General features: G+C 39.3%; 1 protein-coding gene and 1 long non-coding RNA gene across 2 annotated transcripts in view; one reads left to right on the top strand and one right to left on the bottom strand.

Moving 5' to 3' along the window:
• The window catches only part of smc1b (structural maintenance of chromosomes 1B), a gene marked incomplete at both ends in the record, with an annotated part of 90963 nt that overhangs the window by 54857 nt on the left and 19997 nt on the right, over positions 1–16109 (bottom strand). The window contains 2 exons of the mRNA XM_080839780.1: positions 13034–13180; positions 13527–13709. Coding sequence (XP_080695906.1) covers positions 13034–13180; positions 13527–13709 — 330 coding nt within the window. The remainder of the gene's footprint in view (positions 1–13033; positions 13181–13526; positions 13710–16109) is intronic.
• Positions 8110–11584, top strand: LOC308365792. Its single transcript, XR_013968661.1, has 3 exons — positions 8110–8232; positions 11147–11274; positions 11390–11584. It is a non-coding gene; the product is annotated as an uncharacterized lncRNA (long non-coding RNA).

Genomic DNA, 16109 nt, shown 5'->3' with positions numbered 1-16109 from the left:
TGTATTCCATTGCAACTTTAAACAAGTCTAAGGAGCTTGTTGTTTTCATGTAGCCCTGGTAACTAGCTGGCATGAATAATATGCACATGAAATTAAACTTGTTAAACTGGTGGGTTAAATTACTCTAATAGACATGTTGAGGTGCAACATGTCTATTAGAGTAATTTAACCCACCATGGGCAATGCTGAAATCACTGTAACAGATAGTACAGCATACAAGACGGTCATTGTGATTTACAGGGGTACACCTTTGTATAGTCTGTTGTAAAATTTCTTATATTTTCTTTTTGGGGGGCACTGTCCCTTAATTTGGTTCGGCAGAAGAGATAAAAGCCCGTCCACACTGAAAATTGATTGTTTGACCGAAACAGGCTAATCAGGATGACCATGAGGCACACACGCACACTGCCTCACACACACACGCACAGTCTCTAGGTCCCTCTCCCTCTCTGTCGTGCGCGCGCTACACAAATGTTACGCGGTTTGGAGCACGTCTGTCTCGTGTGCGCGGTCTTGTTCGCTCGCTCTTGATTCCGAGAGATTTTAAGTAATTTGCAGGCATCAGGGAGTCGTTATCAATATGTGGGAGACTCCCGGAACTTCCGGGAGACTTGGGATGTCTGCACTGGCAATTGCACTGTTCATACAGGGCATATAGTTATGTTAGGACATCATGATTAGGGATGGGTATCGTTTGGGTTTTTTCCGATACCGGTACATAACCGATACTTTTAAAACGATACCGGTGCCTAAACGGTGCCAGAACCGATACTTTTTTTAAAAATTAAAGACATTAGGCTTATTTATTGCCAAGGCAAATAGTTTTCTTTAAATTTAACAATATATTAACTGTTTGAGGTATACTATAAATAAAAATAAATACAAAACACTTGGCTTCAAACCTTTTAACTTCAAACTATGAACAATATATTAACTTATAACAACTGTTTACAGTATACTTAAATAAATATAAATAAATACATAACAAACTCTGTACACACACTTCACACTTCAGTAATACTTTTGCAGAAATATGAGCATGTTTGCCTTCAGAGTAAAACAAATATTAATTAGTTTGCATTTATTTAAACCCACTGGTTTCGTGAATGTGTACTGCCCCTTTAAAAGTTTAGCTTCAGGGCCTCTTGAGTTCTCTCCACCATTTACACGCAATTTTGTTGTTGCATATGCTGCACGTCGCGTTGTTTGAATCTTTTTGTGCGAAATACAGCCACACTTTTGATCGTTTACCTTTCGACATTTTCTCCGTTATATTGATGGCTAGCTCTGTTTGTGCTTGCTCTGTGCAAGGCTGCCTGCTCTTCGCTGTCAGACTGTTGCAATGTTATTGTAGCGTCCAAGTTAGTGCTCTCTTAAGAACTCACATTGAGAAGGAATATCTTTGGATGAGACGGTAGCTCTCCGTTTAATAAAGCGTATCCAACTTCTGCTTAGAACAACCACACTTATCTTGAAACCGAAACCACACGCAAGTCAACCCATTACCATGGCAACTCCTCAACACAAATCCCGTTTCCACTAGTCCCATACGGAATGCAGCGTGAGCGACACAGGCGAGAGTCTATATTGGGAGATGGAGCAGTTTTATATGTGCCCCACGAAATCTGTTATCAACACAAAAAAGTATACAGATCGTACTCAGAAAGATCTACGCCACTAACGTTACTTCTCGTTAGCTATCGCTAGTTTTGTTAAATTATAAAATTTTTAATTAAAAAAAAAAAAAAAAAAAAAATCATCTGCTCAGGCACCGAAAGGAAGCACCGAAATCTGCGTTGCATTTCGGTCCGGGTAGGTATCGGTTGTATGGAACCGGTGCCGTATTGGTAACGGTTCTCGGTACCCAACCCTAATCATGATGGCTCGGTCTCGGAATCATGACTATAAATATTAAACATAATTGTTAATGATACAAATATTCTCCTATTTATTATATTATTATTACTTATTATACTTGGCTGAAGTAGCTAGCATAGCATCGGCCATTGAAAATGAATAGCGAAGCTAGCATAGCATTGTTGAGAATCTGTCATTCTCTCCAGGTCCTTGCGTTAATACTGAGAATACAGCCTGATTGGTTTATAATATGCGGGCTTTGGCCAATGACAGGCTGTCATTATTCTGACTGAGATCAATAGCAACAGGCCAGCGAGTGTTTTGTGTTTAAAAAAAAACTGAGGACAAAGGCTTGTGAACCGATTCATAACTTTTAAGACCGGTTCATGACATTTTAAAACCGATACGGGACTTCACGCATTGATGTTGTCGTATCTTACACGCTAAAAACGGATATCGATACGTATCGGTTATTTTTTACACCCCTAACACACACACACACACACACACACACACACGCACGCTCACACACACACTCTGTGACGGGGCACCTGAGTGACCCGCCACTGCAGCCTGCAGGCTGCTGCCTTACTGGACTGGGTGCGGTTGTTTTGGCGTGTTTTGCTTGTTCTATGTTCGTATACGTTTACAGTTTAGAAATACATCCATCTGTATAGTTTTGCTGTTTAAAAATCACCACACAATTACAAGGTCCTGTCAGAAATGTTCTGTTTATTTAGTTTAAAAAGCACACAGCATATTGTCATATTTCATACCGTTTGTCTTCCTTTGTTTATGTCTCGTCTTGTGACGGTGCAGTTAAGCGCAAGAGTTTTATATAACGTTGTAAATTCCGGGTTAATCTGAAGTAACCCGTAATATAGGGATGCACGATAACATCGGCACAACATCGATAAAAGATTAATTAAAAACTTAATTAGAGAAGAGAATTCAAAACTTAATTATCGGCATCTGCAGATATGAAGAATTTCTGCCGATGTACCTGGCCTATAAGGTGACGTGCAAATTATGCGTACGCGAAGAAAATGTTTAGTTTTCTTTGAGCGTCGGTTGTTTGGCGGTAGGCCTACTTCACAGTATCAGAGGATGATGACAAAATGCCTATTTGTCAGGAAACTTTTCAGGAGATGGAGGAGGAGACGACAGCTTGGCCGTAACATAGGTTGCATGCATAGATGCAGACCACCCGCGTGCAACGCTTTTTCAACATTACCTGTCGCGCTAATAGATGTTAATAAGTTATGGAGTTAGCTAGACAACACTAGCTTGTTAGCTTGCATGCTACGTGACACCAGAGAAGTTGATGATACCTCATTTGACGGGATGTGAAACGTTATGTCACGAGCCCACGCTATCTGTACATGGCTTACATTTGCATATATGGAATTTATACAGCTAACTTGGCAATGAAGTTACATAGATTAGTCTAGAAATCTTGGAAGGGACGTTATTAAACTGTAAGTCAGTTAACCAACGTTAGCTTGCCAAGTTAGCCAAGCATGTCAAGTGACACCAGAGAAGTTGATGATGCCTCATTTGACGGGATGTGAAACGTTATGTCACGAGCCCACGCTATCTGTACATGGCTAACTTTTATGGAATTTCTACAGCTAACTTGGCAATAAAGTTACATAGATTAGTCTAGAAATCCTAGAAGGGACGTTATTAAACTGTAAGTCAGTTAACCAACGTTAGCTTGCCAAGTAAGCCAAGCTGCATTTCCAGAGTAGTTGTTCAAGTTCAAGGAGGTACTGTTCAAGTATGAAAATTGTGACGTGAAAATATAAATAAATCTGCCATATTTGAAACCATTTCAATAGTTTTCATGAGTGAATGTCTATTTCTGAAATGATACAAATCAAGTTTGTAATGTCCCGTATCTACAGCAAGTACCCTATCATTAATTATAGTACAGGAGAGACTTTTCAATAATTAAAAAGCAGAGGTGCATATATCGGTATCGGCAATCGGCCAAAATGAGCTTGTAAATATCGGCATATTGGATATCGGCTAAAATTCAATATCTTGCATCCCTAGCGCAATCGTTTGTTTCTAGTGGCTGCTGTATTATGTGTCTGCTATGCAGTCACTGAGCCGTGTTTACTACTATGGTATAGTGTTTTTCCCAGCTGTTTGGGACATTGTTTATTTAAGTATGGCTGCTGTGAGCCACAGGTGTTGGCACCTGGGCCTATAACACACTTGCCGTTTAATAATTGGCATGAGCCAATAGGAGGTCGTGTCTAGGCTACTTAAACTTGCCTTTTCCTTTGTTCGGGAGAGTTGCCAGTTTAATAGGACGTAAGTCTTAGGAGCTCTCACTATGGGCTAGTTACCTTGGTCCTTTTACTTGCCTTTGTTGTGTTTCATTTCGAGAGTGATTGTGTTTAATAAGGCGCAAGCCTTACGAACTCTCGCTGACCAGTTAATATGGTCCTTTTTATGCATATACGTAGTAGTCTGTGAATTGCTTATTTGTTTGTGGCTCTAATGCCCATGCATTTGTCCTTATTGAAAATTGTATTATTTATTAGGGGTGTGCAAAAAAATCGATTCACATTCGTATCGCGATTCAAGTGCTTCCGATTCAGAATCGATTCATAGAATTCCAAAAATCGATTCATATTGGGAAACAAAAAAATGAACGTTCTTTTTGGCTTCGCAAACTGTGTAGTAGGCTAACGTTACAGTTTGAGTGATGGTGAGCGCGATATGGCGAAATGGTTGATAAAAAGCTTCTGAATAGAAAGTTTACCTTTAAAAGTTGTGATGTGCAAAAGAAGCGAGCTTCACTGTTGTCTGAAAATGTCAACAGGCAGCTGGCTGAAAGCACAGAAGTAGTAGGCTTACCTTTTATTGGTAACCTAACTGTTACGGTTCATTGTTTTTGAAATAAGAGGCTGACTTCTATGTTCACAGCAAACTTGAAAAAAAGAAAATATTAAGCCATGGTTTAACTGCACTATATCTGAAATGTGCACTTTATAATTTTATTTTGTACCGCCCTGTTTGGCAATGTTGTTTTTCAATAAAATAAAACATTGCATAAAGCAAGCCAATCCACTTTTCCATGATAAGAGCATTAAAATAAAATTTGCGATTAATTAATTTGCGATACATCGCGATTCATTTTGAGTTAACTATGACAAAAATGCGATTAATCACGATCGTTTGACAGCACTTACATTTACATACACTGTAAAAAAAAAATGTAATAAAACAGAATTTTACTGTTTTTTTTTACAGTTTTTTTCTGTATTTTTAAAATACCATTCATTTTACAAAAAGAAACTGTGATTTTACATGACAAATGTAAAATAACATGAAATCACTGTAAATGTAAAAACACAGAATATTTCTGTTGTTTTACACAGAAAAAACCCATTAGAAATACGTATATTTACTGTTGTAACACGGGTAGATGAAATCAAGCATTCTGATTGGTTGAGAGTGAGTCACTCAAAAATATCGAAACTGAACAAAGATGGCGGCGTGTAGCCTGTTAGTGGGAAATATTTGATGTGAATTAAGCTATCTACACGACTTTTTATACGTCTACATTGACTCGGTTAGTTGTTTATGTGCAACACGGATGGTGCACAGTATTGGTGGTTTTAACTAAGGCTCTCAAATATTATTTTAGGTTGCTGATTTCGCGTAGACCAAAACCCCATTAAGAACCATAGTAGCTTAAGCTAGCTAGCCTCTCTGCTAAAAGTATACCGTTAGCATACAGATTATGCTCTCATACATAGACATATACATGTGTTATGTCTATGCTCTCATACGCCTCCCGCATTGAGGCCGATGTAGGGTCTGCGCGCGCCCAAATAGAACATTCTTGCACTGGTTACCACGGAGTTTCAACACTGACAAGACACACGACAGCAGAAGACTAAAGGTAAATGTCTTTGTACTTTAATTGAGTTCTCAAAAATAAAAAGCTTAATACCCTGGCATTGTATTTGACGATGAAAGGCTCATTGTGTATAGGTTGTCGTGCTGTCATGTTGGTGTGCTGAATGGGGGCCGTAATGTGAGTGTAGCCAACACCATATGAGGCTCTGGCTAACTTTGACTAGCTAGCTTGCACTAACAACCTTCAGTTTGTAGTCGTTAGGTAATGTAAGCCATAGTAGCTAGCTAAGGTAACATGTACAGTTCAAGTTAGCTAGCTAGCCAACCTGGATAATTTAATCTGTAAAATTGGTTGGCATTTTGTATTTGCTATTGAAAACATGCAGAGTGAGAGAAAGTAAAAACCTGGCTAGTAACATATTGCGTTTTCTAATGACGAAGGCTCTTTTAAGCACATATCATAGATACTCTTTTGCCATAGCTTTAAGGCTAGCTATTTAGCATATCGTGTTGGCTAGTTTGCTCCATTTTATATTATAACCATAGAGCAGGGGCAACGCCAGTGGTGTAAATCAGTTTTCCCCAAACCCTTTTCTCTCGAAGCACAATCTATGTATTCTATGGGGAAAAAAGTCTCACGGCACACCAGCATTACATGTTATTGTGTTGTTTGGTTGTGAAATGCCTTTTAAGTTTAGTTTGTTCGAGTTCCCCCCCACAGACAAGGCACAATGGAATCGGGAGCAATCTCCTGTGAACTTGAATGCATAGCTTGAGTATTGGTCATTGTATTGTCTGTTCCTGACCTGTTACATTTTCTTTTTCTGTTCAATTCTACAACAGAGTAACCGGCCTTGAACGGTTCAAATAAAACACAGTTCGGTAAGATTTAATTACTCAAATACGGCACTATCTATCAATCTAATTTTGCTACATGGTTTGATAAGCTAGCAAAACAATGGCAATGGTAGAAGTGGCTGTCTGTTTTTTTTTTTTTTTTTTTTACTGTAGTGAATAATGACTAAAACCTTGTTTTTCTTCTCTTTATCAGCAAATGGAGGCTAGCTTTAAAAAAAATACTGGCATCTATCTACCTAGATGGCAGAGAGATCTGCAAGATAGTTTACCACCTGCGAAGGAATTACTTGATGAATGAAAATCTCAAGATGGCCTACCTTCTGAAGTGTATATATAGATTGATTTCTCATGTATAATGCCGACTTCAATGAGTTTATTGATACAGATCGTAACACAGACATCAACGAACTTGATACATTTCAGTTGTTTTTTTCTGGTCGGGTTCTGAGCTAGCGCATGCAGAAATTCAACTGATATGTCCGGTAAGTCTGTAAGATAAGAAAACTTTGGTTGAATAGTTGTTGCTAATTTTTTAAGTAATTGTGCAGTCCTGTTGAAAATATGTGTTTTAAATGTTTGTTTAGGGATTTTAAACTGCACCAATGGCTCATACATTTTTGTATTGGTTTGTGTTTTTCTCCAGCCTCCTCCCCTGCCAAGACAGACACATTTTCTACCTTCCCATGACAGGCTGGACGACAGTGGATTGGAGTACTCAAAGTACTAATTCAATCAAAAGCTCCAAACATACTCACAGAATATGAGAAATCTGGTACCATATGCACAAAAAACAGGGTGCTACTTGTGAGGGTTGCTGTCAGCAATCTTGAGGAGAGATGAGGATTGTAAGTTGACGACACTGTCAAAGTGTGAGATTCAAAAGTATTGACAGTGGAGTGGAAGTTGTTCTTATATATCTCATACTTAAAATTAATATTTTAGTCAATACATGTGAAGTGTGAGTATAACTGATGGCAATACATGTTTCTAATTGAAGAGTTCAGGTGCAAAAACTTAAAAATTTAGGTATGATATAAAGGGAAATATTCTCAGTGCCTACTATACGATAATCATGCCAGCTGTGTTTTTTCCAATTTACCACAAAAAAGGTCAGGTGGACTTCTGAACTCTTCAATGTGTGTTTAGAAATGGTTTGGTTGATGCTGTCTGTTATTTTCAGTTACCCATCCAGTGATGACAAGGTGCGTCTTGACAAGAATGTTGTCACCACGTTTCCTAAATTGAGTGTCAAAATCCAGGAACACAATGAGGGATATGTAAGTGTTACCTTCCCACCCCACATTTTACTGATGTACCAAATGTTTATTGTTTCAGAAATAAGGGCCATTGTATTTTTGGTATTATTGACTGATGCCTCATGTCCACTCTCTACCTTCAACCCATGAAAAGGAACACTTACACACCCCCCCCCCCTGCCTGTAAATTCAAATGAATAAATTGGATGGAATATTTATCTTTGTACATCTTAGTTTGACTTCGATAGCCAGTTTGAGGGGAAAGCTGATCTTTTCCTTCGCAAATGGCAGATGAACATCATCCCTAAGCTAATGAAGGTTGCTGCGTTGGAGTTGTCTGAGGATCTGGAAAATCCTTCAACCACCAGGAACAACAGTGATGGTATGTTGGTTCGCATTCAGAAAGATAGGGGGGAAATGCACTTATAACTTTTATGCAATGGATAATAACTGAAGCCAGTTTAATTGTTCAAGATAACTTAAAGTGCATATGACACCTCAATACTATTTTTTTTTAATAAATAGAACGAAGGTGGTATTTCACAATCGATATATATATGTTGAGGAAAAATATACACATTTGACTTGTTAAAATCATCATTTGAATGCAGCGCCACTGAGCTACCGACTTCCCAAGCGACTCACTACCACCCTGCGTTAAAAAACTTAAATTACTTAAACGGAGGTACTCTGTTGCACTTGGTCGCCATTTTTCCTGACAGAAAACACATTTTCTCAGGGAGCCACCGGCTATTTTCTCAGTTGTAAATATGCCTTCACGGTGTGTTGCAGCATATTGCTCGAACGTCAGTTCCCATTCTTTTAGCCTTTTCAAATTTCCAAAAGACGAGGAAGTACGCGAGAAGTGGGTGCAGAATGTGTGTCGCACAAGAGTGCCTTCTCCAGCAAGCTTGAAATGACAACTAAAGTAATTTGCTGTGAAGTAATGCTGGAAGCATTGCTCTCTTTCCATTAAATAGGGAATGTATTTCACGTATTTAGAATGGCTGACCTAACAAACAACAGCTGTGAAAGAGCTACAGTACCTTGCGTAAGTATTCACCCCCTTGGATGTTTTACCCTTTTATGGCTTTTATAAATCAGTCATGGTCAATATAAGTTGGCTTTTTGGACAAAAAAATTCACAAAATAGCTCTCTTTAATGTCAAAGTGAAAATATATTTCTACACAGTCATGTAAATTAAATACAAATATGTAATGAAAATAAGTGATTGCATAAGTATTCACCCCCTTTATCACCCCCTTTATATAGACTGACCTAATTCAACAGAGGTCCAGCCAATTGGTGCTAGAAGTCTCACAATTAGTGATATGGGGATCAGTGTGCAGTAAATGTGTCTCAAGTGATTGTAGTATAACGACACCTGTGTCTGGAAGGTCTATTCACTGGTCAGTATTCAGTAATCAGTATTCCTGGCTACTGTTACAACATGAAGACCACAGATCACCCTAAGAAACTCAGAGAAAAGGTTATTGAAAAGTACAGGTCAGGGGAAGGATACAAAAAAATGTCCAAGGCACTTAACATCCCCTGAAATTCTGTTCAATCCATCATGAAGAAATGGAAGGAATATGGCACATGTGTAAATCTGCCTAGATCAGGCCGTCCTTACAAACTGAGTGACCATGCAAGAAGGAAACTAGTAAGAGAGGCCACCAAGACACCTATGAAGTTTCAAGCTTCAGCAGCTGGTATGGGAGAGACTCTGCATACCACCACTGTTGCCTTGGTTCTTCACCAATCAAAGCTTCATTGAAGAGAGCCACTGTTGAAAAAATGCTCCACTTTGGTCTCATCAAACCACAGAACCTTCTTCCACTTGACCATGGAGACTTCCACATGCCTTTTGGCGAACTGTAGTCGATCCTTTTTTTCAACAGTGGCTCTCTTCCATAAAGCTTAGATTGGTGAAGAACCAAGGCAACAGTGGTGGTATGCAGAGTTTCTCCAATCTCAACTGCTGAAGCTTGAAACTTCTTCAGAGTAGTCATAGGTCTATTGGTGGCCTATCTTACTAGTCTCCTTCTTGAACGGCCCCTCAGTTTGTGAGGACGGCCTGATCTAGGCAGATTTACACATGTGCCACAATCCATCCATTTCTTGATGATGGATTTAACAGAATTCCAGGGGATGTTTAGTGCCTTGGACATTTTTTTGTATCCTTCCCCTGACTTATACTTTTCAACAACCTTTTCTCTGAGTTGCTTAGAGTGATCTTGGGTCTTAATGGTTTAACAATAGCCAGTAATACTGATTACTGAATACTGACCAGTGAATGGACCTTCCAGACACAGGTGTCGTTATACTACAATCACTTGAGACACATTCACTGCACACTGACCCCCATTACACAAATTGTGAGACTTCTAGCACCAATTGGCTGGACCTCTGTTGAAATAGGTCAGTCTATACAAAGGGGGTGATAAAGGGGGTGAATACTTATGCAAGCACTTATTTTCATTACATATTTGTATTTAATTTACATAACTGTGTAGAAATATATTTTCACTTTGACATTAAAGAGAGCTATTTTGTGAATTTTTTTGTCCAAAAAGCAAACTTATATTGACCATGACTGATTTATAAAAGCCATAAAAGGGTAAAACATCCAAGGGGGTGAATACTTACGCAAGGTACTGTAAGAGACTGGAGGCAAACGGTACATCTGCCTCAATGAGGGGGGCGTTATACTTATTAGCAGCGAGGCTAGCTAACTTCTATGTCATCACTGTCAGAACTCGGCTCTTCTGCTGGCTCGTCTTCCAGATACGGCTCAATGCTCACAATCACCTTTACAAACTGATCCGGATCGAAGTCTTCCTCAATCTCATCTCTGCTTGAGTCTGTTGCAGAAAATTGCTCAAAATTGCTGAATTCTTCAACCTCCATCGCTAGTTGTGTGGCGTGGGAACGAATGAGGTCTACTGCCAGGTGACCCTGTGATGTCAGTGGTGGTAGACTTCATTCGTTCCCACACCACACAGCTATCGATGGAGGGTGAAGAATTCAGCAATTTTGAGCAATTTTCTGCCACAGACTTCAGGTTTCAGGTAAGCCGGCACTGCTTGCCGAAGAGCGTCGCGAAAACCACACTTTGAAATCGTGTACAAACCTAATTTTTCAATCATCGGGTTTACACATGACTTCAAAGTACTATGTTTAATGTATAGTCTTGATAATTATATGCCGTTTACCTTTTTTTTTTAGGTGTCATATGCACTTTAACCTTGTGTAATGGTAGATATCTAATTTGGATTCTAATATTTTCATGTAGACATGCTTTGCTTCAAAGCACTTCAGATGCTCATACACCTTCTTCCACCAATGCCATCAGGACGAGGGGCTGGATGGAGTCGCTGCAGTGTTAAATCAGCCATTTCCTACCTCATGGACTTTGTGCAAGTATGTTTGTGTCTTATGACTTATTGGTTGCATCACTGAACCTCCTGATGTTGTGTTGTGGTCTCCTCCCCATGCTGGTTTAATAATGTAGTAATTCAAACGTTTTGTGTTACAGCCTAGAACGAGCATTTCATCATTGCTTGAGAATCCTGATTCATCGAGAGGCCACCAGCCTAGCATTGTGTGCATTGGACACCCAAGCGGAGCTGCCCAGCAGTAGCTGATCGTCGCAAGAAGTGACAAGATTGCTATGCCACTTGGAGATGAAGGGCTGATGTATTGGGCCTTATTGAAAAAAAAAACATTTACATTTGCAGTCGAGTTGGAAATTATATTAGAAGATATCAAGAGTCTGTGGATTTTTGTTTAGTTTTTTTTTTTTAACTTTTTTTCTTTCATTTCCAATTCAGTTGAATTTGTTTTTGTTTGTTTCAGAACCAGTTGCTGTATGGTTACCTGTTAGTTTTTTTTTATATATATACAGAATAAAAATACAGAGAATGGGAAATTGTAGTTGTTCTCAGCTTAGTCTTGTTCAAACACAATTCATTTAAGCCCCTTTTCCGACTGGCCAAAAACTGGTTTAAACCATTTAAAATTAAAATAATTATTGTGTTATTAGGTGAGTATAGTTTTTTTAAGTTGAAAGTGCTTTAAATATTCATTTTTTTTAACTAGTTTTTAAAGATTAATCAAATTATTGTTGTATACTATTATATTACATCTCATAAAAAATTATATACAGGATTTTTAAACAAATAATGCCATTAAAACCAACTAATAACAGCACATTTCTGTAAATGTAAGCATTATTACCCGTATAACAATGTTAATCTACCATCTTCATGGGTAATTTAATTTAACAGCACATTTCTGTAATTATGAGACCAATAAATGGATTTAGTGTGTGAACAAGTGATAGAGAGAGGCATATTCTCAAAGGCTGAAAGATCAGGTAAGTGACTATACACTAAAAATTATAATAAACGGTAATTTTCTGGCAGCTGGGGCGCCAGAAAAAATACCGTAAAATAACATTAAATTACAACATTTTCACATTTTAAAACAATTAAATGACCTAGAAAAATGGAAAATAAATGTTGTATTACGAATAATGTTCGTAATACAACGTTTATTTACCGTTTTTCTAGGTCATTTAATTGTTTTAAAATGTGAAAATGTTGTTATTTAATGTTAAAAAACCTGAAAATAAGGGAAAATCTTGGTAAAATTACAACTAAAAACTGTATTTTAATTACGGGAAATAACCGTATTTTTACGGTACAGTAATTTTCTGTTATTTTACGGTATTTTTCTGGCACCCCAGCTGCCGGAAAAAAACCGTTTTTTTACGGTACAGTAATTTTCTGTTATTTTACGGTATTTTTCTGGCACCCCAGCTGCCGGAAAAAAACCGTTTTTTTACGATTTTTTTTTTTACAGTGTACTGTGAATCAATTTTTTTCAGTCGAGAATCGTTTTTGAATCGAAAATCGATTTTGAATCGAATCGTGAGCCTAAAAATCGGTATCGAATCGTGACATTTTCTGAATCGTGCACCCCTATTATTTATATTGATTTAGTATTGTCATTGTTTTTACTGCCCTTGAGCCTTATTTGGGTTAATAAAAATGCCCATCTTTTCAACATCTTCTCCCTCCTGAGTCCTCCTATGGGTATAACACCATAGCTCTAACCTCGAGGCTATCCCGACCTTTAACACACTCACACACACGCACTGGCCTGTCATTGCACTTACCCGTAGCTCTGCAGTGAGCTGATCCTTCTTCTCCTTGAGCTTGGTCATGTCTCTCTCCTCCCAGCGGCGAGCCTTGCTGCGCAGGCTCAGAGACCCCCCCGAAATCACCCCAGACTTGGAGAACATGGTGCCATCCAGTGCCACAGTCTGGCCCATGAAATAAAAGCAGTTTTAAAGCAGGATGGTCAATTATCAGCCTCTTTTCTCTACTTTAACACATAAATGGCTGAAATTCAAGTGGATAGAGACCTAGATCCCTGCAGTGCAACACAGCTAGGCATTGACACAATAAAGGAGGAAAATGGAATGTATGTGTGTGTGTGTGCATATGTGGATGTGTGTGCATACTGTATATGAATGTGTGTATTTGAATGTGTGTGTGCGTGTGCCCAAAGGCCAGTGCTCGAGCCTCCTCTTTGGTCTCGCACGTGTGTGTGTGTGTGTCTGTGTGTGTGTTTGTATGTGGGTGTGTGTGTGTGTGTAAACGGCTCACCTTCATGCGCTCCGGCCCAAAGGCCAGTGCCCGAGCCTCCTCTATGGACTCACACACGAGTGTGTTACCGCACACAAACTGCAGCACCCTTTTGAGCTCTGGAGCTCCTACAGCGGTCTGCACCACGTCCAGCAGCAGCTTACAGCCATGCTGCTCACGCAGACGCTCATTCAGAGGGGCCACCTGAGATGAGGAATGATACAGGTGTGATGTAACAGGTGTGAACAGGTGAGTACAGGTAAGGACAGATGGTACAGGTGAGTACAGGTAAGGACAGGTTGAATGTTGTGTGTTAGGTGTGATTTTAAGGGTGTGGACAGGTTGAATGTTATAGGTGTGATTATAAGGGTGTGAACAGGTTGAATGTTATAGGTGTGATTTTAAGGATGTGGACAGGTTGAATGTTATAGGTGTGATTTTAACCCTTTGTTGCCAGCCCCTAAAATGACCGATTTAGGGTACCTTCAATTAAAGCAACGATGTAAGAACACTTTGTAACTTATATTAATGTGTGATATCTCATTTTAAAGCTAATAGCAAGGAGTACAACACAGCACGCAGTTTTTTCTTTTTTTAAATATTTTTCTATATTAAAAATATAGATTTACGGAATTTTGTATTAATAATGCGCATACATTATGTACAACTTCTCATCTGAAGAGCTAAGTATACATATTTATTTAAAAATTTCAACTACAAATCAAAACTTACTCAATCAGCCATATCTTCCTAAAATTTCAGCTTGATCTGAGCAAAACCTCAAATGTTACAGCCCGAAATCTGGCGTCCTCCACATTATGTACATTTCAAAATTCCAGTAAATTTCAGTGTGATACAATATGTTATTCCAGTTTGAAGCAAAAGGAAAGCTGGTCACCCCACATGGATTTGAACCTGGGTCTACAGGGTGCCAACATGCACTCTGACTGCCATACCTACTGCCAGGCTCCATAGTGTGGCAGTCAGAGCACATACTCATCTGTAGTGCAGCACTCCGTCACAATGCCCTCCACTTCGGGAATTGCACCCTTGCACTTCATGGGCCAGACCAGATGTCGGCACCACTCAAGGGGGCAAAGGTTACTTATACTTTTTGAAAACATCCATGTCTGTTTAAGATATTTTACTATGATAACTCTAATTTAGCTACGACTCAGGAAGGGTTATCAGCTGTTAACGCCCCCCTATCAGAAGTTAACGCCCCCCTTGGAAAAAATACATTTTAGACGCTGGTACATATCTTGGTTTAGACTCAAGTTCAGGATATTTGTCAGTGCTTAAAAAACATTGTGTTTGGTATCATTTTAAAGGGGACACTCTAAGCTTTCATTCAAGCCCTTGTATGATTATGTATGACAAGTACAATCACACACATTTTTCCACAATTTCCGCCTAAATCATATTGTTTCTTTTAGTCTTGTGACATCAAGGAACAATGGAGACACAAATCACTAGCACTAGAATACTCACATGACTCCAAGGATTCAGGAAATGTACAATATACCCATACTGCTTCATTCTGAGGGGTGATTTTCCAGCCTTATTTCAAAAGTGCCGTTTTACTCTGAAAGTTACTAAACAAAAGTCAGTTAGGTCACAAACTTGTCTTTACTTCAAAAATGGTAAAGGATACAGGAAAATGTACAATACATCCATACTGCAAGTAATATAATCAAAATGATTACACTGTACACACACTGTTGTTCATCAAACTGGTCATCGCTCTCATCATCTGACCCCATCAGTTCAAATTCTGGTTCTGTATCATCTGATACTTTTTGGTTGCTACAGATCTGTAACCTGCACATGTCTGTGCAGGTCAGCCCATTTGACAGACATGTGCAATTTGGTAGCTTGCATGACTGCACACACTTGCATGAAAGGAGCTCCAAGACCACATCTGGTGCAGGTGGGGAACGCAACCAGTGAATGTCCAACTTGCCATCTTTGTCTGTCCATCCATATTGAATAGGGCTTGGCACTGCAGGAGTAGCTTGCAGACAGCATTTCCAGACTGCTGCCTGATAGTTGGCTCGTTGAACATGCATGTACAGACAATCTCTACATGGTGGTAACTGACTGGAAAGACAGACCGTCAGCAGCTGGACTGGCTTCAATATCCTGACTCGAGATGAGATTGCCGTTATCCCCAACAATGTAGGCTATCTACCTACCATCAATGCTCCAGCAACACAAATGTCTACTCTCAATGAGGTGCTCAACCAGTCACTGGCAATCATGCAACACAAGGCAGTTGTAATCACATGGAAACACAGTGACAAGTTCCAACACATAATTGTCAGGCTTGGGGTATTCCACACCATCTGCACGTTGCTGGGAATCACAGGATAGCGTTTTCAAGATGCTGGGCTCCGATCTCTGCATTGAATCTGGTGTAATTGTAGAAGGTTCTGTTGCTGGTGTTATGGATGGCCGCAGGTACAACAGGGCAGTGCGATTACACAAGCTTATGTATGAGGCGCTTATGCGACTGACATGGAATGGTTTCCTGTCCTGGTTGAAAGTAACTCACCTGAATGACATGGTTCACCTGGATGAGACACTGAGGACAATTGGCAGCCT

Source organism: Sprattus sprattus, assembly GCF_963457725.1.
Source record: "Sprattus sprattus genome assembly, chromosome: 5".
Taxonomy (NCBI): Eukaryota; Metazoa; Chordata; class Actinopteri; order Clupeiformes; family Clupeidae; genus Sprattus; species Sprattus sprattus.
This window is presented reverse-complemented; position numbering and strand designations above follow the sequence as displayed.